This window comes from Vidua macroura, chromosome 9, assembly GCF_024509145.1.
Source record: "Vidua macroura isolate BioBank_ID:100142 chromosome 9, ASM2450914v1, whole genome shotgun sequence".
Taxonomy (NCBI): Eukaryota; Metazoa; Chordata; class Aves; order Passeriformes; family Viduidae; genus Vidua; species Vidua macroura.
The window spans coordinates 32,386,233-32,409,480 of NC_071579.1; the positions used below are offsets into that span (position 1 = coordinate 32,386,233).

Sequence of the window (23,248 nt, forward strand, 5' to 3'; positions counted from 1 at the left end):
ACCTCCCAGGGCTGCCCTGTCCTTTGTAACAGGGTACGGCTCAAACTGAGGGGCGCAGGGGAAGCCCCCTCCATGCAGGGGATCCAGCTGAACTCCCCCAGAGCCATTTCTGCAGCGCTGTCTGCGCTCAGCAGCGGGAGCACAGCAGGCTGCCCTGGCCATCCCCACAGCTCCAGCCGAGGCAGTGGCTGCGGCGAGCAGCGCTGGGCCCCTCATGAGGGATGGCTGCAATTTCCACGGGGCTGTGTGCGCGAGGAACAAGCATAACTCACGGCAGGCTGAGCTATTTGCTCTTCAGAGCCCGCAGCGTTTGTCTCCAGCCCTTGACGTGACATTAACTATTCATGGAGCTCCGGAGTGCTCAAACACTGCCCCAGCAAAATTGTTGCTACTTTTCAACTTGACTGAGATCTTCCCCGAGCCAGACTGGGCTGCGGCCAGCACCGGGCTCTGTGGGTATTCTCAGCTCAGTCAGAGAGAAAGAGAAAGGTTTTCTAACCAGGCAAGAGCCTGGGAAGCAGTTGGGCAAGAATGTAAATAATTCTCTAATCTACCTTGTTATTCACATTGTTTATAGATATGTTCTGCTACTGTGCATCATTCACTGCACACCAATGGTGTGGGATGTTTTTACTCTACGACCAGTGAAATTAGTCTGCACGATGTTCTGTATGTTTTTACTCTAAGACCAATGAAATTAGTCTGCACGATGTTCTCTATGTTTTTACTCTATGACCAATGAAATTAGTCTGCACGATGTTCTCTATGTTTTTACTCTAAGACCAATGAAATTAGTCTGCACGATGTTCTCTATGTTTTTACTCTATGACCAATGAAATTAGTCTGCACGATGTTCTCTATATAGAGTGGTACATTTGAAATAAAGGGAGAGCTCATTTTCTTTGCCTTCTGATCTGGAGTTCTCTGTTCCTGTCCTGCTCAACAGCGTCAGGGCTCTCCTCATGTCAGGAATGCAGCAGTGTCCAGGTGCTGGGAGCCATCATTCCCTGGGCTCCTCCTCCCAGCTGGTCCACCAGAGCTGCGGGGCACACGGGCCTTTTCATGGAGTGATTTGCTGATTTGTCACTCTGGGCACAGCGTTTGCCACCTGCAGCTGTGGCTCCCTGGGGGTGGCTCCAGGGAAGGGATCCATCTCCCAACACTGACCCCGCTGCGGGATCCTTTTGTTAGAATGGGCAGGCCCTGGCACAGGTGCCCAGAGCAGCTGCGGCTGCCCCTGGATCCCTGGCAGTGCCCAAGGCCAGGCTGGACGCTGGGTTTGGAGCAGCCTGGGGCAGTGGGAGGTGTCCCTGCCATGGCAGGGGGGGCACTGGGTGGGATTTATTTAAGGTCCCTCCCAACCCAGGCCATTCTGTGATTCTGTGGTTCCATTTACCTTTAATCACCGCTCCCTGGGATGAATTTGGGACTGCAGCAGGAGCTGATTTGCCTTTGGGAGGGCTCTCAGCTCCTGCAGCTGCCCGTGGGTGAGAGGGAATGATCTCCCCACTTCCAGAGCCATTTGGGGTGGGATTTCTGCTGGGGGTCCCTTTCCAGAGCCCCTCACCCTTCCTGCCTGCTGCTGCTCTGCAGCTTTTCCTGCTGCTGGAGGATTTTGCATCAGGAAGCTTTTCATGCCCCAGCCTTCCCCACTCGCTTTTCAGCTTAATCCTGAGGATTTTGAAGACATTATGGCTCAGCTTTGCATATGTTATTGCACAGAAGAGAGGAAAAAAACCCCAACAGCTGAGATTTTTCAAAGCTGATGGGGAGCTTTAGGCATGCAGGTTCTGTTAAGAGCCATGCCTTTGAAAACCTCTGGCAATTAGTACAGTACTTTGGTGCTTTTGGGACAGAGATGGATGCCTTAAAACTGACTCTGAGACACGTGCAGAAAGACATGTTCTGCCTCAAAACCAATCTTTTTTTTCCTAGTTTGTACCATGTACAATCCCTAAGCACCAAAATCCTTCAGGTTTCTCCAGCACCTGACTGGGAATTGGACAGTGATAACCTGCGTCGAGCAGGGTGGGATTTCCACCTCTTTGTAAAACACAGCTCCTTCTGTTGGGAGCTGGACTGGGTCCTGGTGGGTCCCTTCCAGCTCAGGATATTCTGCAGTTCTGGGAAAATTGAGCACAAAATGGGGCTGTGCAGCGTGGGAGGGCAGGGCACAGCAGGCTGCAGGTTTGGGATCCTTACAGCAGCACGGCAGGCATTGCTCATTCCTGCAGGGCCTCTCTGAGCAGAGCTCTCTGCTCTGGCAGTTTCCTGTGGGTTATTCACATCACTCCCTGTTTTCCCGTCCCAAAATCCACAACCTGTTTGTCCCAGTGAACACCCTCCCTTTGGAGCTTCCCAAAGCCAGCCTGGCTTTGCAGAGAACTCGCTCTGGGTGGTTTTGAGCAGCGGGTGCTGGGCAGGGAGGCTGAGTGGGAGACAAACACTGCAGAGCCATGGGGGCAGAGGAAGGCTGAGTGACAATCCTCACAAACACGCAGCATCTGGGGGATGATGGAGAGAGACACGCAGAGCTGAGCCGTGTCCCCCGAAGTGAGGGGGACAAAAGGGGCCGATCCCAATCACTTCACCCCTGTGCTTGGAGTGGCAGGCGCTGCTGGATGTCCCAGTGTCACCCAGCATCACCCCAGCACGTGGCTCGGTGTGGAGCAGGCTGCCACCCACCCACTGGGTTCATCTTCCACTGCCTCATGCCAGCAGCGCTTTCTTGTGGAGCTGTCTGACTCAGCAGCTGAAAACGGGAAAGCGTTTTGCACAGCTTCCATCTTAATGAAAAGCATCTTCAAAATTCCAGTCAGATGGCTCCACACTGTTCTGTGCATTCAGAGGCTCGGTTAAAATCTGGGCTTCCTGAAAACCATGAGCAGGTGCCAGTGCTAAAAGAGTATTTATTTAATTGTTCAGAGCTGCTGCTTGAACCTGTTAGCACCCTGCTCCTGGAAGCACGCAGGCCTGGCTCAGCTGTCATGTTTCTACCTACACATTTTGGTGCTGCTTTCTTTAACCCAGAGGGCCTCTTGGAAAAACCCACACTCAGCCTTTCATGGGCTGCCTGGTGACATGTTAAGAGCTCATCTGGAAAGTTTAAAGAAGGACAAAACCCAGCTTAAAATCCACCTCGGTGGACTGGGCCTTGCAACTGTTTGTCGTGAGGGAAAGGAAAAGATGCAGCGATGCAGCTTTTATACATCAGGTTCAGAGTGAGGAAATGGCTGATCCTGTGTCATCCTGGGATGTTGTTTTTCATCCTGGCTGGAAATATTGTTGGCAACTCCATCAAAATGTCCATGTTGCACAGATACTCTAAATGCAGCTGGCATGGAACTGAAATTTCCATTTGGTGCGAAATTCAGACAGGGAAAAGACAAAAAAAGAAGAAGTGTTGCCTGGAATGAGATGGGGAGCCTGGAAGGAAGCCAATGTATTTTTTTTTTTTTCCCCACTCAAAACTCAACAGGCCTTTATTTGAATTTCTTTAAAACTGACATATTCATGGAGTTTTCAAACAGGCTTTTTCTGACAAGTCCCCTAATCCCCCAAGCCTTCCCTCCCTCAACAACCCAAGTTTGTCAGATCCTTCCCTGCCAGCTGTAGCTGTAGGCCCCTCCGTATTCCACACAGAGCTGGGCCCTCCCTGAAGTTCTGGATACACAGCTCTATATACATTTTAAATCTCTGCACATGGGCACCCATCTCATCGAGATGGATATATGCATATTTATTCCTGTACAATTCCTGTAGTCAGCCAGTTCTGGCTGATCAAACCTTCACTTAAAACATATCCTTCTGTGATAAATAAAAACACGGACTGCTCTCTTCCTGCTGGTGAATCACATTCTGGAATCTCCTGCTTGTCTTCTCTCAGTCAGAACTGGGACTTGTCTCAGGCTCGGGGAAGGTGTAAATAGGTTGTGTAAAGAACAAGGGAACAGCTGGAGCTGGGCCTGGGGGGGTTAGGCTGGATTTTGGGACAGGCTCTTCCCCCAGAGGTGCTGGCACTGCCCAGATCCCCAGGGAATGGGCACGGCCCGAGGCTGCTGGAGCTCCAGGAGGGTTTGGATGCTGCCAGGGATGCCCAGGGTGGGATTGCTGGGGGGTCTGTGCAGGGCCAGGGGCTGGATCAATGATCCTTGGGCCCCTTCCAGCTCGGGATATTCCCTGATTCTGTGACTATCTGTGTTTTAAACCCCATTAACCGTGGGAAGTTAGAGCTGCACTGGAAGAGCCCTCCCCATGTTCCCGGGTTCCCATGCTGGAGTTCCTACTCACAACACACACCTGACAAAGGCTGATCCCACCTACAAAAACACAAAGTGACCTGGGCACTGATGCACACCCAGCAGCAGGGACACTGATCCCGGGATGCTGAGCACCTCCCTCAGGGATGGGGGGAACCTCCCGGCTCGCCCCCTGTGAGTTTGTGGGCCCCAAGCTGGGCAGCTCCCTGGGGGCTGCCCTGGCAGGGGAGACCCTCCTGGAGCAGTTCTGTGTCAGGAACCAGAGACACGTTGGGCCTTTTCGGTCTCCAGCTTCTGTTTGTTGTTATCTTATCAAAACTTCAGCACTGACTGCACCGGAGTCTGCGTGCAGGAAAAACAGCACAAGAATGGCAACGACCTCGTGCTGCAAGGCCTTTGGAGTCTCATCAAAAACTGAGCTGCCCAATTAAGAAGTGACACCTAAATTATTTCCCTTTCTAACCCAATAACTGACCCCTAAAGACGAGCAATGTGGATTTTTTCTGCCCAGTTACAAGATACCACCCAAACCCAAGAAGAAAGAGGAAGAAGAAGAAGGGAACTCAAGACAACACCCTATATCCTCCATCTTGAACGCATCTATAACATACTAAAAATCCTAAAAGCTAAATTTCTCACCCATGTGACATACCACACTGCTCTCTACAATCTCCACAATCCATTTCACACTTTTGTGGTTTCTGGTTCACCTTGAGGCTTTGGAAGTTTTCTCCATGACTGAGGGTCAGGGTCAGTGCTCCCCTGGGGATGAGGACACCCCAGAGCAGACAGAGGAATATTCCCAGTGCCCTGGGTTCCCACAGCCCCCGGCATCGGGAACGCGCGGGCGGGAGAAAGCAGCAACAGGAGGTTGAGCATCTCCCCACCCTCCACATCCCCCACCCTTCTCACAGCCTCCAGGAGCCATTTCACACCTGGCCCTGCTCTGCTTTCCTGGCATCTCTCAGAAGCACTCCTTGGTTAAAAAGTGAAATTCCAGCCAACTGATCGATGTGTGATATTGTAAAATATTCAGGAATCTCAGAGCAGCTTCTTCTCCTAAGTGGGCTTCTCATATTCGTGGGAAAACTCATTAATATTGAAATCCCCACTGACAGAAGGCTTGTAGGCAATACAGTATCAGGAAAAAAAAAACATTCTTGTATTTTACATGCCGGCTTAGAGAGTGGGAATCAATGGACTAAAAACGACCTAGTTCTAGTCCTATTTTTCAGCTGATAGAAAGCAGCTCTCTTGATATTAAATAATGCATCTCTTCAGCAAGCAGTGAATAATATGATTTAGTGTGTTCAAACATTCTGCCGGAATGATGATGCAGGCTCTGAACACGCTGAATGTCACTGAGCACACCCCGAGACACTCGTTCAGCTTAAGCAGGAATGTTTACCTAATTCCACACATTCACTGGGAGGACGTGCCTTCACGGGATGGTTTACAAGCACGGAGCTCACCTGCTCGAAGCAGCAGGTGACTGCAGCACTGGAGGGCAGCTATTTCCCCCAGGATATAATTCCCAGTGCGGCTCGGCCGCGGGTTCCCGCAGAAACCCGGAGTTAACGGTGCAGGTGCACGGAGCTGGCTGCATGCAGACACCAGCTTTTCCTGGAGCCACGCTGGAATTTCACAGCAGCCTGCGTCCTGGAACGCAGCAGCAATGCCCTCGATGTGCTCCGAACATAAAGCTTTCAGCTGATTAACAAGGAGGTTCAATATATTGATATTTTCGAGATATTCACCTGTTTGATGCCAAGCTGCTCACAGCAAGACCTGATAGCCCTGTGCCTGTACTGGGACAGAAGAAGCTCTGGTTTTCTGGGAATGGGAGCTGGAGGGTGATTCCCATCAGCTGATGGACATGGGAGACTCTGCCTTCCCTCCCAGGCGGGGGATTTGGGAGGCAGCAAAGCGGCCACCAGGCATCAAAGGCTCTTAGAACAAACACACATCTGCTCCCAACAGGGTGTAGAAGTTAAATTTGCCGTGATCCAGGATCTGCTACCCGAAATCTGGATCACCTTTTCATCGCCCTTTAGAGTTTTGGCAGGAATTGCAGGAACAGGGAGGAGGAAGAGCGGCTGGTGAAGCACAGCTGGCCCTGCCTCTTGCCCCAGGGCTCTTCCCTGCCCCAGGGTTGCTGCACCAGCATCTCCTGCTGCCATGCAAAGTCCCCCAGCTGCAGGAACACGGTGCTTTCCTCACCAACAGACAGAACTAATGGCAAGAAAGAGCACTGTAAATCCCGAAATTCAGAGTCCAGCCCTGCAGATTCTCCTTACACAAAATCACTGATTGATTTAAATGGGATTTGCAACTGCACAAGGGGAGAAAAACTGGAGGGGTTGGCAGGTTTCCCGTGAAACAAACAGAGCCTGCTTGAAATGAGGTATTATTTGGTGTTCTGGCATATTAAATTTGTTAGATATGCAGAAAGGCAGAGCAGGGAGAAGCAGCTGGAGTTCAAGGAGTTGTCCAACCTGCCCGAGTGCTCATTTAAACACACGCTTTTGTTCCTGAGAAAATTAAATAACTTAAGGTCCTTCTCTCTCCCACTCCAATTTTTATAAAAGTGCCTCATAAGATGTGAAATCATTAATTAAAGAAGATTCCTCAATTATTCTCTCTGACCTGTCACAGTTACTTGTTTAGTCAGCGTTAAGAATTCAGCAACATCTTCAAAGGCTTTCCAAGACACCACCTGTGAACTAATTATGCTGAAGGAGGAAAGATTTGTAAGGAGCTCCAGCTCCTGGCGCTGGCTGACAACACAGATACCAACCGTGGCCCCAATTTTGTAACTTTCTGCAGCTAATTCTACATGCTTGAAGCACTGTCTCTTCAAATTAGGAGAGTAAATCCCCAGATGTAGGGAAGAGGGCTCCAGCAGAGAAATGCACAAACGTGCCACCAGGGCTCTCGAACACGGCGTTGCTTTGCATGAATTAAAAATGTCTTAAATGCTTTGTCCCCTGCTGGGAACCGGGGGGAGGATCCTGAAAGTTCTCCAGGGTTGCTACAGATTCCTCACTTCCTACAGAGAGTCACTTCCAAGCCTGGTCTTTGAGGAAGACCCTGGGCGACCCAAGCAGTGGTGATGGGACGTCGACCATCCCGTCAGGCGTCTCCCTGCGTTTCTGGGGGAGCCCTGGCCCCCAGCTCTGCCTCACCCAGCTGCACTTGGAGACTGCCTCCCCTTGGGGTGCTCTCACAGCCTCTGGCCCAGCACTGAAACCCGACCAAGGATCTGTGTCCTCCCAGCAGCAAAACCTTCTCCAGGCAACACACCCCCCTGGAGCTGCGCTGAAGTGGTGAAGGATGGTGGTAATTAGCTAATTAGCTGCAGAGCCTTGATTGAGCAGGAAGGAGGCTGATGCTCTGTTTTCTGACTGATGTGAGACACCAGGCCAGAATGAGTTCCTACAGATTATCCATGGTTTGCATTCCTGCACGAGGGAAGCGGGGCAGGCAGGCAGACCCAAAGGACTCTTGGCCAAAACCTCCCGGGAGGACTTGGGCAAAGCCAGAAACGTTGGCCCTGCTCCTGGCAGGGGGTGGAACGAGATGATCTTAAGGCCCCTTCCAGCCCAAACCATTCTGTGGTTCATGATAAATCTAATTTTACTGTCATCATCAGCTGTGGACAGATAACCCAGGTTTTCTGCCACCATCAGCCCAACCTGCTGCCTTCACTGCTGATGCTGCAGCACACGAGGGACTCAGTTCCCGGCGCTCTGGGCAGGTTTTCATTGCCTCTGCAGCTGAATAACTTGGTAACAATAGTGCTGGCATTTCCCAACTATTTACCAGGCTAAAATTAGCCAAGTAGAGGGACTATCACAGTGTTATTTAATTATGGAAGGCAAACAGAACAGTTCATTGCAATGTCACTGCTGGTACCAGGGCTCATTTCCAGGAGGAAAGACTCAATAATAAATTTTCAACCATTTTGAGAACTGTCTTTAAACCCTCCTCCCCTTTTTTGTTGTCTTTCAGCAGAACAGATGCTGGTTTTCAACTGCAAACTGAGCTCAGTGCTTTCCTTGGTAATTTAAAGTTGGATTTGCTCACGTAGTTTCATAACTACTGCAACTTTAATGACTCCCAAATTTTTCTACTATTGTGTTCAGAGGTTTTCATATTCTCAATTTCATGTTTGGAAAAAGCTCTCTCTGTTTAGCACTGTGCTCTCAGAATTAAGAGAGGGATCATTATTTAAGGACTCTGTTCCTTTCCACTCCCCCATCTCCATGCTGCTCCCAAAAAATACACATAATTTTGCTCATTTGGTGCAAATTTCTGCAGACAAGAATGCAAGCACATCTCAAAGCTGTGTTACTGGAACAGCACTTTTTGAAAGCGAGGAGCCACCGTGACTCTGATGGAGCACTCGCTTATGGAGATTGAACCCAGAAATGTTACTGGAGTAACAGCTGCAACCACCCGGCATTATCCCTCCTTCCCTGGACAGAGCTTGGAAGAGGATCAGGCTGAGGGCACTTTTTCAGGAATTACAAACCCCAGTGTTAAACAACAGCAGGGTGAGGTTCTCCTATCGCCGCTTTGCACCACCGACACAGCAGCGACCCTTTCCTTCTTCTCAGCTTCTCTTAACTCCAAAAATAATTCCCCAGCTTATTTCCAACTGCTTGCTAGTCCAAAGCAACTGTGGAAAATCCCAAGGATGGGGACTTTTATTGCAGGCACTATCAGCTTTTTGCAGTCCAGTCCCCCCTCCCGTGCCGTGGGTTTGGATGGAGACGTCGTGCAGGGGTTTGGCTGCAGCTCTGGCTGCAGGCACAGGACAATCTCTGCCCTAGAGGAGATGGAGGCAGGGCACAGTCTCTGCCCTAGAGGAGATGGAGAGCTTTGGGAAGCTCCCTGGGGCCCAGGGAAGGCAGGGAGGCAGCGCCTCTGCCCCTGAGTGACACCGGAGCTTGCCCTCCCCAGGCTCTTTAATTAAAGCACTGCAGATTTAAACCCTTGGCTTGCTGCTCCTGTAGGTCTGAGGGCGTTGGAATCACCTGTGCCTGCTTCTCCTCCTGCAGCCCTTGGTTCAACCTGCCTCACTTGGTTTAATCACCTCAATTTCTGTGGCTTTCTGGCGCAGTCCTTCCAATCTTTAGTTAGGAAATAAAAGTACACATCTGGTGAAGGTTTTGCCAGAGGAAAATTCTGCTTGCTATCCTGGGTGGGATATTGGGAAGGAATTATTCCCTGTGAGGGTGGGCAGGCCCTGGCACAGGTGCCCAGAGCAGCTGTGGCTGCCCCTGGACCCCTGGCAGTGCCCAAGGCCAGGCTGGACACTGGGGCTGGAGCAGCCTGGCACAGTGGGAGGTGTCCCTGCCATGGCAGGGGAGGCTTTCCCCAGTGTGGGAGCCCAGCACACCCCTCTGGCTGCCCTGGCTGGCTCCAGACCCTGGCAGGGGGCTCAGAGACCTTGGCACAAAGTCAAAAACACCTGTGGCTTCCATTTCAAAAAGCTGACAACTTTGTGTGAGGAATTACAAGCCACAAGGGTTTGAGTAGTGTGGTAGTTGAATTAACGCAGGGTGAAAAAGTAGAATTTTAGGGTTTTAAAATAAAGGGTTCAGGGGGGTACAAGATGGAGGGATTTGGGCGTGTCCTGACCTCCTTCTCCTTCTCCTTGCCCTCCATGTCTTGCTGTGCTGGTGACACTTTTCTGTTGGTTTAAGGCACAGACACACTGCCCAACATCAATGACAGACATTGGCACGTTACTGTAAACAGAGCATAGGTAACTTTTGATATAAAAGGTAAACACCACCCTGAGGACAGGCAGAATGCCACGGCCTCCTTGCTAGGCAGAGCTCGGCAGGTCAGAGAGAGAATGTTCTAGATAAGGGAAAATAAACACCCTTGAAAACGCGATCAGACGCATTCCAGGCTCCTTCTTTGGCTGCATGGGCTGGGTAGCAAAGACTCTTTACAATCTCGGGGTCACCTCGACCTTCTGAACCCCGAGACATCGACAGCACTGGAGGGGCTTTGAGGTCCCTCCCAACCCAAACCATTCCAAGATTCTGTGAGCAGCTCCCCTGAGGGAGTCCTGCTGGGGAGCAGCAGCAGGAATCCCCAAGAAAAGGGGGATGCAGCAGGAGCACCCAGGAGCTGTGAACGCCCTCCAGGCACACGGAGAAGCGTTCAGCCCCCGCGGGCAGTGAGAAGCACCTCCCAACAGCTCCTGGCTCCATCCCACAGGCAGTCAGAGGTGAGACAGAGAGAAATCTGCACGTCCTCGAACCAACACCCACATTTGCCACAACACCAGCAAGGATTCGGAGGGCGAGGTGGTTCCAGAGCAGGGAATTGCCCACACGGAGCAGTGCCCTGCACAGCCCCACCAGGAGAGACCCATGGCAGGGACAGGGATGGGGGAGAGGCTGCTCAAAACAGGGAGAAAGAGGACGAGACACAAAGGCTGGAGGGAAGACACACCAATGGAAGCACAAAGACAGGGACAGTCCAGCACTACCACAACACAGCAGCCCGGGTCAGCCCCGGGCACGGATGGCAATGAGGCCCTGCAGGCACCGACCCTCCTGCGGGGGGATACTGACCTGGGCTTGAGACACGACTAGAGGTAGTAGGCTCAATAATTTCTACAAAAAGGGAGAAGGAAAAAAAAAAAAAAAAAAAAAAAAAGAAGAGAACATTTGGGAGTTAATCACACATGGAAGACAAGTACAGAATGAGACAGCAAACAGTCATGCAAGAGACAGCAGAGTTTAATCTCGAGTGGGGCTGGGACAGAGCTCTGTGCTGGAGCTGCACCAGCACTGCTCTTACCCACACTTTGTGCACACCATCAGCACCATCACACTCCCACCGGGCCAGGCTTTTTGCCCCTGGAGTTCTGGAGCTCCAAAGCATTTCTCCCGGGAGGCACTGAACCCTGGCTGAGGGAAGGGCTTTGTTCACTCCAGTGAAGGCAATTTCCTCCCATGAAGATCAGTCAAGGTAACAATTTTGAACAAAGAATGTTTTAAAGCAATAGTTTTGTGCTTCGGTGAACTTTTAAGAAGGCACATCTTTTTAATTATTGAAGTCTTTCCAGAAGAGAACATTTCTCAGAAACATCAAACCCATTTGGAAGTTGTTTACTTCCCCCAGGGCAACCAATACAAACAGGCAAAGTTAAGAGAAGACACAGTTCTCCTGCATCCAGCCTAATGAAACAATCACCTGTGGCTTTTCATTATAATTTGACTTTAGAATTCATTATTCTGGGCCTTTTTATTAGCTTTGAATAGTGCTATGCAAAATGAAATACCGGTCCCAATTAATCTTGCACGGAAGCAAGCTCCCGTCTCAATGCAGCAATTCAATACTGCTCATAAAAAAGGTTTAACAAAATTACCAAGCTCAAAAGATCATTGACCATATCTTGACTATAACAAGAAACTAATGAAAAAAAATGGGAGCGAGTTGCCTGGCAGGGATGTGCACACACCAGCTCCCGGCCAGTTTTGGGGTTTTTTTTCCACTTACAATTGCTTTTCAGGTTAATACTGTGCAAACACGAGTCCAAGAGAAATAGCAGACAAATATTTCCCCAAATGAAAAGTTATGAAGGTTCTTTACCCAGCTGGTAAACTTCTGCTAATGCAGACGAATGTTTCCAACCTTAAAACCAATTATTCAACACCTTGACAAACACATTGTGGGTGCTGATGAACCCAGATCACGTTTTAAAAGTGAAATGGAATTTGAGCTGTGTTACACTTTTAATTGGCATTAAAATCCATGACGTTGGTGACACCTTCAGCATAAAAAGGGTTTCAGGTACGAGGTTTCCCACCCCTGTGCAGGAGCAGGGGTGGTGGAAGTGCTGGGGACTGATGGGTCTGTCCCTGATGCCCCACCTCACTTCCAGCATGGCACTGGGAGGGGAGAGGTGGACACGAGGCTGCTCTCCATGCAGGAGCATCCCAGGGATGTGCAGCTGGCTCCAGTGAGGAAGAGGAGGGATGGGGAGGATCCTCTGGGGGCTGCATTGTGCCTCAAAGCTCTGCTCAACCGGCCAAGGCACAAAGATTTTTTCCCAGAATATTTAACAGAGAGAAAGCAAAATTGCCCAGAAATGTGTGAGACACCAAATTCATGTCAGTGATGCCTCAGTTTTAAGAAACCGAAGAAACTTGGACTTTGTGACACGGGTGTGGATTGGGAAGGGGGGAAAGAGCCACAACGATGCATTTGTGGGGTTTGGATCACTCTGCTGAAAACCCCAAATGTGCTTTCCCAGGCAGGGGCACAGGGAGGGCCTGGCTGCCACCTGGACCCCTGCAGGGGACACCAGGCGTGGTCCCAGCCAGAGGAGCTGCTGGAGCTCCACACGAGGGAAAGGGACACTCAACACGAGGGAAAAGGGAAATTCAGCATGAGAGAAAGGGAAACTCAACACGAGGGAAAAGGGAAACTCAACACGAGGGAAAAGGGAAATTCAACATGAGAGAAAGAGAAACTCAGCATGAGAGAAAGGGAAACTCAACATGAGGGGAAGGGACACTCAACACGAGGGAAAAGGGAAATTCAACATGAGAGAAAGGGAAACTCAACACGAGGGAAAAGGGAAATTTAACATGAGAGAAAGGGAAACTCAGCATGAGAGAAGGGGAAACTCAACATGAGAGAAAGGGAAACTCAGCATGAGAGAAGGGGAAACTCAACCTGAGGGAAAAGGGAAACAGCATGAGAGAAAAGGGAAATTCAACATGAGAGAAAGGGAAACTCAAACTCAACATGAGGGAAAGGGAAACTCAACCTGAAGGAAAGAGGGAAACTCAGCATGAGGAAAAGGGAAAAAACATGAGGGAAAAGGGAAACTCAACATGAGGGAAAGGGAAACTCAGCATGGGGGAAAAGGGGAAACTCAGCATGAGGGAAAAGGGAAACAACATGAGGGAAAAGGGAAACTCAACATGAGGGAAAAAGGAAAATTCAGCATGAGGAAAAGGGAAACAACACAAGGAAGAAAGGGAAACTCAACATGAGGGAAAAGGGAAACAACACGAGGGAAAAAGGGAAACTCAACACAGCAAATGCTCCCACCCCAAAATGTTCCCCTGGGAAAGGAGGTTGTGCCCCTGCATGGAGCAACCCTGACTTGAGCAGGAGAAACGGGAATTGGGGTCCACCAAGAGGCTCAGAGAAAACAAAAACCTATCCAGATTGCCTTGATTTTGTATTTTAGTGGCTGTTTTAAAAATGTGACAATAATTTGATTTAGTGCTTCTTAACTTCTCCCAAACCTTCATGTTCTGAGCAATCACAGCCTGCTCCTCATGGATAATTCTCAAACTGGCTCGAATGTGTTGTGCAATGATGACAAACGTTATTTTTCTGGCTACCTTAAGTTAACAGCATCTTTTTCTTGGGAATTTAGGAGTCAGTCCTCGTGACTGTGGCTTCCTGGGAGAGGGAAAGTTCCTCTTGCTGCAGATGAACACCATTCTTTCCAACAATCAGGCAAATTAAGCACTCAGTCAGTACAATATTTCATTAAAAAGCAAAATACCCTACCCAAACCAGCAGGGGCTGTGCTGGGATCGTGTCTCCCTGGGAAACATCAGATCTAGACTTAATTATAGGTGCTTAAAGTATCATAAAGTCACAGATTCCTGGCAGCATTGAGGCTGGAAGCGAAGGAGGTGATTTCATGTATTATTCTTGCAAAAAATCTCATTTTTAAATACATTATTAGACCAAGGCATTGGAGAGACGGATCTATTTCTAGTTTCAAGTCCTGAAACTCTTTGCAAATCTTTATTCATGAAAATGTTCAGGCCTATAGAGAGAAAACAAAACCAGCTGGTTTTGTAGAAGCATGCTAGGCTGGTTCATTCAAATTAAAATTTGTTAATGACTCCGTAGGAGCCCTGGGAAGCAGGGATGCGTGGGCAGGAGTGGCACTATCTGCACTGCCCTTCCCTGGGACCCCACTCCTACAGCATCAGGACTGCTCACATTTCCAAGGGCGCTTGTGGAAAAGGAATCTTCAAGTCTAATGGAAACCCACGGCTTTCTGTGCCATTTCTGGGGCTGCAGTGGGGAATTCTCCTCGAGCCGAACTTTGGGGCTGTGGAAGAGCAGCGAGCGTGCAGCAGCTCCTGGTGTGCCCGTGGCAGAGCTGGGGCTGCGTGTGCAGGACCCTGTGTGCCCTGCAGAGCCACCTCCTCTGGGCAGAGGACAGCCAAACCCAGAGCTTGAAGTCAGGCTGGGCTCAGAAACATAAAACCAGGAATGTTCTGGGCGTAGGGATACTGGCACAACATCCCTGGCTGCCAAACGTACCTGGAGAACTGGGGATTTCTGCCCAGCTCTAAATACACCAATGCCCCAAGCCCCTGACTGACTTCCTGGCCTGAACTCGCCAGCGAAGGAATTTTCCCTCATATCCAACCTGGACCTGCCCTGGTGCCCCAGGGAAAGGCTCTGGCAGGTGCTGGTGTGGCAGCCCAGCTCTGCTGGGAAATGGGGCTGCAGGAATCCCTATCAGGTTGTCATGGGAAGAGGTAAAGCCTGCTGTTCTGCTTAAAATCAGTTTTGGCTGGGGGTGGTGAGCCGGATCTAACGCTGGAAACGACCCAGTCAGCAGCTGAGAGGGTTTAAATGGAGTGGGAGAATAAACCCCAGGGATTTGTAGCTGCAGCTCTAATCCTCAAAAGGGAAACCTCTGCAGAATGTAAGCACTAAAGACAGCTGGGCCAAGGAGGTGAGGTTAAATGTCAAGGACGTTTAGCAGCTGCCTTTTACCGAAAGCACAGAGATTGTATCTAGAAATTCCTTTCTGATCCCAGAAGAAAAGAGCTGGCAGAGAAAACCTCTTATCAGAATGGGAAACCATCCCATGAAAGGGGAGCACAAGGAGGCAAATTACAGGGAACAAAAGGAATTGGCTGCAAAAAGGCCCCGTCTGGGAAAGCCAGAACAGGAAGGGAACCACCAAAGCAAACCTGACCCCAGAGACTGCAGAATCATTAGGGCTGAAAGAGACCTCCGAGATCATCAAGTCCAAGTTAAACACCACCATGCCCACTCAACCACAGTGAAGGAATGAGGTACCCTGAGCGAAACCAGAGCCCCTCTGCTCACACAGAAATTCAGCATGGACCCAAACCTATTTTTGTCTGTTTCATCACAAGCTGAAACCCTGGCATTCTGCATAAAAACATGGAAATGGAAATTGCCGGACCAAAGTTAAAACAAAATTCAATCGGCTCAGGAGGCTGAGGTCAGAGGGATTTAAATATGTTTGCACATAAAATTGTCAAAACAACAGTAAATTCCCAGGCAGGGGAGGACAGCGGGGCTGAGAATTACAGACGTGCTCGAGGAGGGCAGGACCCACAGCTGCAGCTTCCTGACATCCAAGGCTTGGGAAAAATATGAGCTGGAAGGAGCTATTAGAGGAAGCAGGCAGGTAAAAACAAGCAAGTAAATAAACCCTGACTTTTAGTTTACCAGAGGCCAATTACTTGTAATTATTTGCCCAGCAAATCTCCTTGTGTGTGGTTGGGAAGGCAGCGATTCACCAGCCCCTGTTTGCCTGAGCAAAGGGAACAAACTGGGGGCAGATTCCTCCAGAACTCCGGTGGGGATGTGCACCTCTGCACCCGGCTGTGCTCACGCTGCTCCTCCTCGGAGGAACAAACCCCGGCTCCTGTGGGGAGGAAACTCGGCTAATTTGGGCAGGGATTGCCTGAGGGAGCAGAGCACGGACCCCGGCTCCTGTCCACGGCAAAGCCCAAATTTCACCCACCACAGAGCAGGGGGAGCTCAGCGAAGGGCAGAGCAGTGATCTCAGCCTGTGCCAGGAGAGGAGAGCCCGTGGCCCCAGAGACATCCACCCCAGGAGCAGCTCCCGGCAGAGCCAGCAGCAGCCTGGGCACTGCCCAGGGCGTTCCAGCTCCTTCCCATCCCATCCCATCCAGCCATTCCATTCCATTCCATTCCATTCCATTCCATTCCATTCTTATTCCCACTCCATTCAATTCCATTCCCACTCCATTCCATTCCATTCCCATTCAATTCCATTCCCATTCCATTCCATTCCATTCCCATTCAATTCCATTCCCATTCCATTCCATTCCATTCCATTCCCCTCCCATCCAGCCATTCCATTCCCATTCAATTCCCATTCCATTCCATTCCATTCCATTCCCATTCCATTCCCATTCAATTCCCATTCCATTCCATTCCATTCCATTCCATTCCATTCCATTCTTATTCCCACTCCATTCAATTCCATTCCCATTCCATTCCCATTCAATTCCCATTCCATTCCATTCCATTCCATTCCATTCCATTCCATTCCCCTCCCATCCAGCCATTCCATTCCCATTCAATTCCCATTCAATTCCCATTCCATTCTATTCCATTCCATTCCATTCCTATTCCCACTCCATTCCATTCCCATTCCCATTCCCACTCCATTCCCATTCCATTCCATTCCATTCCATTCCATTCCATTCCATTCCGTTCCATTCCCATTCCGTTCCATTCCCATTCCCATTCCCATTCCATTCCATTCCATTCCATTCCATTCCCTATCCCTAGGGGGATCCCAGGTTCTAAAAATGAAGAATGTGCTTTATTGTGAGTAAAGCCACGCCTAATTTCTGGTTTGGGGAACAAAAAAGCAATGCTATGATGGATTCTCAGTGTCCTTCACTGTTTCAGTGGCAGAGAATCCAACCTGTTTTCCAAGGAACAGAAAGTCTGGAATGTTCCATTGCTTTCTGCAGCCCCTCACTCGTGACTTTGGTGTCTGCCACTGCTCAGGGATTTGTCGGGGCAGGTTTAGGGTGGATCTCAGGAGAGGTTCTTCCCCCAGAGGGTGCTGGGCACTGCCCAGGCTCCCCAGGGAGCGGGCACATTCCCAAACCTGCCAGAGCTCCGGGAGCTCTCAGGGATGCACAGGGTGGGATTGCTGGGACGGTCCCAAGGAGAACATTTCCCAGCTGGGGAATACAAAAAGCTTCTTTCATTTCCATCTGCATCGGTACAATTGTTCGACTTTGATATTTCGACTCGGAGGAATCAATAACTGGACCAAAACACAACTGGCAATTAAATACCAACTCATTAGTTAATTAAAAAAAAATGCTCATAACTGCTTCAATTTATGACCTTTGATAATTAACTGGGTTTATTTAAGCTAATCTCCCCCAGGCTTCATCAGCTTTGTTAAAGATTAATGATTTATTGTGAAATCGAGGTCCTTAAGCCTAGGGAAGCTAGAGCCTGTTTGAGTACCACAAAAAAATGGAAAAACACTTCATAATAAATCTTTTGGATGGAAAGTGTGAGTGGATGGGGCAGAGATGTGACCTTAATTTATTCCGTGTCTTTCTCTCACCCTTAATATTTTGCAATTACAATTAGAGCTTTTCTGCAGGTTTGAGTTATTACAGCTTAATTGCCTCGTAATGGTTTATTTTATTTAAATGGTTTATTCTTTTATTACAGGATGATAAATATTTAATAGCTCTACACCGGTGAGACGTTAAAAAAATAATAATTGTGAACTTGAAGTTTGAGGCCTGAAATTGCCAAGGAGTTTTCTCACTCCATCCTCCGGCAGCTCTACACCTCCAGCTGATTGTTTTGCTTGATAACAAGGGCTTCTCAATAAATATTCAAACATTTTTAAGGCTGCAGGAAACCACATTATTGACAGCTTTTCGTGCCCTGTTGTAAAAGAGGTCCAATGGAAGGGAATTTTTAAGAGCCGCCAGGTTTGTGCCAGAGCCTCCAGCCCCGAGTCCCAGACTTGTTCTCAGCTGGCAGCACAATGGGATGAATTTCAAATTTGACTTAAATTCAGATGGAATTTGCTTTCCTAATGGAAAGGCAGAGAAAGATACTAAACACATTATTTTACTGCCCCAGTCTACTAAAAGCTTTTTTTATTTATTTATTTTTAATAAGTTCCAGAGTGAGCTGTCATGTTTTATGCAGGATGAACGATTTTATAGTGTGAAAAATTTTAATTTAATTTAATTTAATTTAGTTAAATTAAATTTAATTTAATTTAAATGTGAGGGGTGGTGTTATGTGTGTGTGTGTGTGAACCAGCAACAGACAAATTTATATTTTAATTAAAAACATTCAAAATAATATTTTAATTAAAGGTCATACATTTGATTCTCTTGGCAGTAAAAATATGCAGTTTCCATCCTCACTCTCACAACAGTTTCACATCTATAAGACACTGGTATATGCTCAAGGCTTTACCTTTCACAGGACTGCCTGTATTTTGAATAAATGAATAAATCAGGGAACTTTGTCCTCAGCAAACGGATGTTGGCAAAAGCAGCCATTCATTTGCAGGACACTTTCTGAGTATCATGAAAATAAACCCACTAATGTGAGGGCCCGTCTTTGCACCAGTGTTTGCAGCACTAAAACATTAAAAATGGAAAGGTGCAACACAGGAGGAAAAAAAAAATCTACTGAATTAATCATGGATTTTCTCCGATTTGAGAAATAAATGTGAGCAGTGAGATCTTCACAGGTTTCAGGAGGAGCCCCAGCGCTTGCACCCCACCGAGGTGTGCCTGGAGAGGCTCCTGCCAAGCACAGCCCAGGGGAAAACCTAAACCAGAGCAGGCCAGGAAGAGAGAAACCCACTGAATTTCACACACTGGGACATGTCTGCGTCACCCAAGGGACGTGAAAGACAACGCTTTGATTTAGTTATTTAGCTGTTTATAAAGGACAAACAGTATTTGCTCACTAGTCCTCATCCCCCATTTCGGATTTTCCCAGGGAAAACTGCTGCTTTAACGGTTTTTACAGCTGTTGACACCATAACAAAATGAAGAAAAAGTGACAAAGTTGGCTGTGTCCTTTGAGCTTGGTCTTTCATTCATATGGATAAACGGAAGCTCATGAATAATGCAGACCTGGAAATCTGTTAGCATTTTCCTGCTCAGAAACATATGATTAGCACTGCTCTGACTCGCAGTAATGATATTCCTGTTCTCAGAGGTCACTCTTTAAATCTGCACGGCTGTCAGTGTGCTTCTGGGGATAAATGCGGCCAAACGCCCCCGGGAGATGCTGCAGCAGGGGACACCTGTGAGGGGCAAGTGCTGGGGCAGAGAGTGCTCTGTCACTGGCCAGGGCAGAGCTGGGAGCACCGGGCTCAGGACAAGTCCAGCTGCAGAGGTGACAGCGGCTCACACAGCCCCACACGGCGTTAGAAAGGGTCTCAAAGCCACCCAGTGCCCCCCCTGCCATGGCAGGGACACCTCCCACTGCCCCAGGAGCTCCCAGCCCCAGTGTCCAGCCTGGCCCTGGGCATTCCAGGGATCCAGGGGCAGCCCCAGCTGTGCCAGGGCTGCCCACCCTGCCAGGGAACAATTCTGTCAAAAGGGGGGAAAGTGATACCTTGGGGTTTGAGTTGTTCCGTTCCGCTTTGGTGTGCAGCTTTCAGTTTTATATTAAATGTTACTGGGATCTTTTCACAGGGTGAGGGAGACAAAACAATCCTGTTCCAGCTGGAGACTCAAGGACAATCCCTTCAAACTTCAGGCCCAAAGCACAAACAACGTAAAAAGGGAGGGCGGGCAAGCGAGCAAGGAGGATAGAATTTCATCATTTGAAGCTATTAACTGGACAGTTGGCTCCTCTATGCAAATGGACTAAAACTTATAAAAGTGTCAGATCTCGTGACCAAGCCCTCTTTTGCTCCCATCTTGGAGCCTGGGCAGAGCCAGGACTGGCTTCACAAATATGCACTTTATTCCTCTTAGCTCCACCTGGCCTCTGCTCCAGCTCCTCCAGGCATCACTTCCCAATGTCCCATCCAGCCCTGCCCTCTGGCAGGGGCAACTCGTCACCGCGTTTCCCAGAAAACCAGAAGGAGGAACGTGAGGAATCTGCCAGGGTTACAGGGCAGCAGCAGCTCGGACATGGGGGCTGACTGGGGAGGGTTCCCATGGATTCAACCCAGGCTCCCAGGGTTCGGGGTCCACTTGTGGCCCAAGGGATGGTCCTGTGGGACCGGGCTGGTGCCTTGGATTCCCAGCAGCTCTCCCTCATGATCCATGGATTCCCAGCCCCCTGTCCCTATGATCCATGGATTCCAGCAGCTCTCCCTCATGATCCATGGATTCCAGCCCCTGTCCCTCATGCCCCATGGATTCCCAGCAGCTCCCCCTCATGATCCATGGATTCCAGCCCCTGTCCCTATGATCCATGGATCCCAGCCCCTGTCTCTCATGCCCCATGGATCCCAGCCCCTGTCCCTATGATCCATGGATTCCCAGCAGCTCCCCCTCATGCTCCATGGATTCCCAGCCCCTGTCCCTCATGCTCCATGGATTCCCAGCCCCCTGTCCCTATGATCCATGGATTCCCAGCAGCTCTCCCTCATGCTCCATGGATTCCCAGCCCCCTGTCCCCATGATCCATGGATTCCAGCAGCTCTCCCTCATGATCCATGGATTCCCAGCAGCTCCCCCTCATGCTCCACGGATTCCCAGCAGCTCCCCCTCATGATCCATGGATTCCCAGCCTCCTGTCCCTCATGCTCCATGGATTCCCAGCCCCTGTCCCTATGATCCATGGATTCCAGCCCCTGTCCCTCATGATCCATGGATTCCCAGCCCCTGTCCCTCATGCTCCATGGATTCCAGCCCCTGTCCCTCATGCTCCATGGATTCCAGCAGCTCTCCCTCATGATCCATGGATTCCCAGCAGCTCCCCCTCATGCTCCACGGATTCCCAGCAGCTCCCCCTCATGATCCATGGATTCCCAGCCTCCTGTCCCTCATGCTCCATGGATTCCCAGCCCCTGTCCCTATGATCCATGGATTCCAGCCCCTGTCCCTTATGATCCATGGATTCCAGCAGCTCCCCCTCATGATCCATGGATTCCAGCCCCTGTCCCTATGATCCATGGATCCCAGCCCCTGTCTCTCATGCCCCATGGATTCCCAGCCCCTGTCCCTCATGCCCCATGGATTCCCAGCCCCTGTCCCTCATGCCCCATGGATTCCCAGCAGCTCAGAGCAAGCCCCAGCCCCACAGTCCCCGCACGGGCCGAACACGTGCCCAGAACTGGAAACTCTTCAAGTGCTCTGCTATTTGCTTTCACTGGCACAGCAATTTGTGAATAACTTATTTAGTAATTACTGTGTAATTATAGCTCTGCTGATCCCTGACGAGCCGAAATCCACAGACAATGCCTATCAAATGAATCATTACAATCTCTATAAATTACACAGGAGATGTGCCCATGTCATGATGAGATTCATGAAATGGCTACAATTTCTGTGAAAGGACATTAATTAAGATGGAGTTTAAGAAGAAGCAGATTATCCTGCCCCTGCGCCCAGCCCTGGAGGCACCTCTGGGTGCTGTGCCCAGCTCTGGATCCTCAGCACAGCAGGGCCAGGAGTTCCTGGAGCTGAGCAAGGGCCTGGAGCATCTCGGTGCCCAGGAAAGGCTGAGGGAGCTGGGGCTGCTCAGCCTGGAGAGGAGCCCCAGTGAGAGGGGCCTCAGCCCTGGCTGTCCCTGGGTGTCCCTGTCTGTCCCTGTCCGTCCCTGGCTGTCCCTGTCTGTCCCTGGGTGTCCCTGTCTGTCCCTGTGTGTCCCTGTGTGTCCCTGTCCGTCCCTGGCTGTCCCTGTCCATCCCTGTCTGTCCCTGTCCATCCCTGTCTGTCCCTGGGTGTCCCTGGCTGTCCCTGGGTGTCCCTGTGTGTCCCTGTCCATCCCTGTCTGTCCCTGTCTGTCCCTGGGTGTCCCTGTCTGTCCCTGGCTGTCCCTGTCTGTCCCTGTCCATCCCTGTCTGTCCCTGGGTGTCCCTGGCTGTCCCTGTGTGTCCCTGTCCATCCCTGTCTGTCCCTGTCTGTCCCTGGGTGTCCCTGTCTGTCCCTGGCTGTCCCTGTCTGTCCCTGTCCATCCCTGTCTGTCCCTGGGTGTCCCTGGCTGTCCCTGGGTGTCCCTGTCTGTCCCTGGGTGTCAGAGCAGGCCCAGGCTCTGCTCCAGGCCCAGCGATGGCCCCAGAGCCACGGGCAGGGGCTGAGCCCAGCAATTCCCCTGCACAGGAGGCAGAACTGCTGCCCTGGGCAGTGCCCGGCCCTGAGCAGATGGTGCAGAGAGGCTGTGGCCTCTCCTCTCTGGGGATATTCCAGAACCATTGGGACACAAGCCCGTGCTCTGGGATGTCCCTGCTGGAGCAGGGAGGTGGCTCCAGAGGAGCCCCTGTGGTCCCTTCAGCCTGACCCAGCCTGGGATTCAAGGATGAATCTGAAATTTGCAGTAGGGCCAGGAGTGCTGCAGGGCAGGGAGACAAGAGAGGGGCACAGCCGTGAGCCCCGACGTGGATTCCCGCAGGGAAGCACAGCTGCCTCCTTTGGTACAGCTGTGCCCTGGAAAACAGAGCGGGCATGAGCAGCACCTGCCCCGGAAGCAGGCTGGTGACACCCCCGGAGCTCCTGCAGAAGTACTTTCAAAAGCACTTTTTGGAACCAGACATCCTTCACACAACATCCTGCTCCGCTACCGGCAGGAGCTGGTTTTTTCAACTCTGCACTTGATTAAGATGAATAAATTGAATTACCTTGATGGAGAAGCTGAAAAAATGCACAGAACTACCTCTGGCTGTAAAATTACATTAAAAAAAAAACCAAAAAAACCCAAACCTAACAAAACCCGCATTTTTGTGGTTTGATTTTTATCCACATTTTTCTCCTTTGATTCAGCTAAGGCACAGCTCGATCCTGACTCTGATTTCCCATTCCTGCAGGCATTTCCTCACGTACTTGCAGCACCCTGGACAGCTCAGCACCAGCCTCAGAAACCGGGCTGGCGGAAGATGGACAATTTATGGACTAAATTAAACCTGCTACATCGTCATAGGGTGCAGCCACTCCATGAGATCTGCTCCTTTCTTCCTCACATCCCCAGCAATTTAAAATTTCTCTTCTTTCCCTTGG

The 23,248-nt window shown here is 50.1% G+C and overlaps 1 protein-coding gene across 2 annotated transcripts in view; it reads right to left on the reverse strand.

Moving 5' to 3' along the window:
* Window positions 1-23,248, reverse strand: part of NEGR1 (neuronal growth regulator 1) — a 186,050-nt gene that overhangs the window by 12,303 nt on the left and 150,499 nt on the right. The window contains exon 7 of one of the 2 annotated variants that reach the window (XM_053985137.1): window positions 10,856-10,897. The exons of the other annotated variant lie outside the window; for it this stretch is intronic. Coding sequence (XP_053841112.1) covers window positions 10,856-10,897 — 42 coding nt within the window. The remainder of the gene's footprint in view (window positions 1-10,855; window positions 10,898-23,248) is intronic. 2 annotated transcript variants of the gene reach the window in all.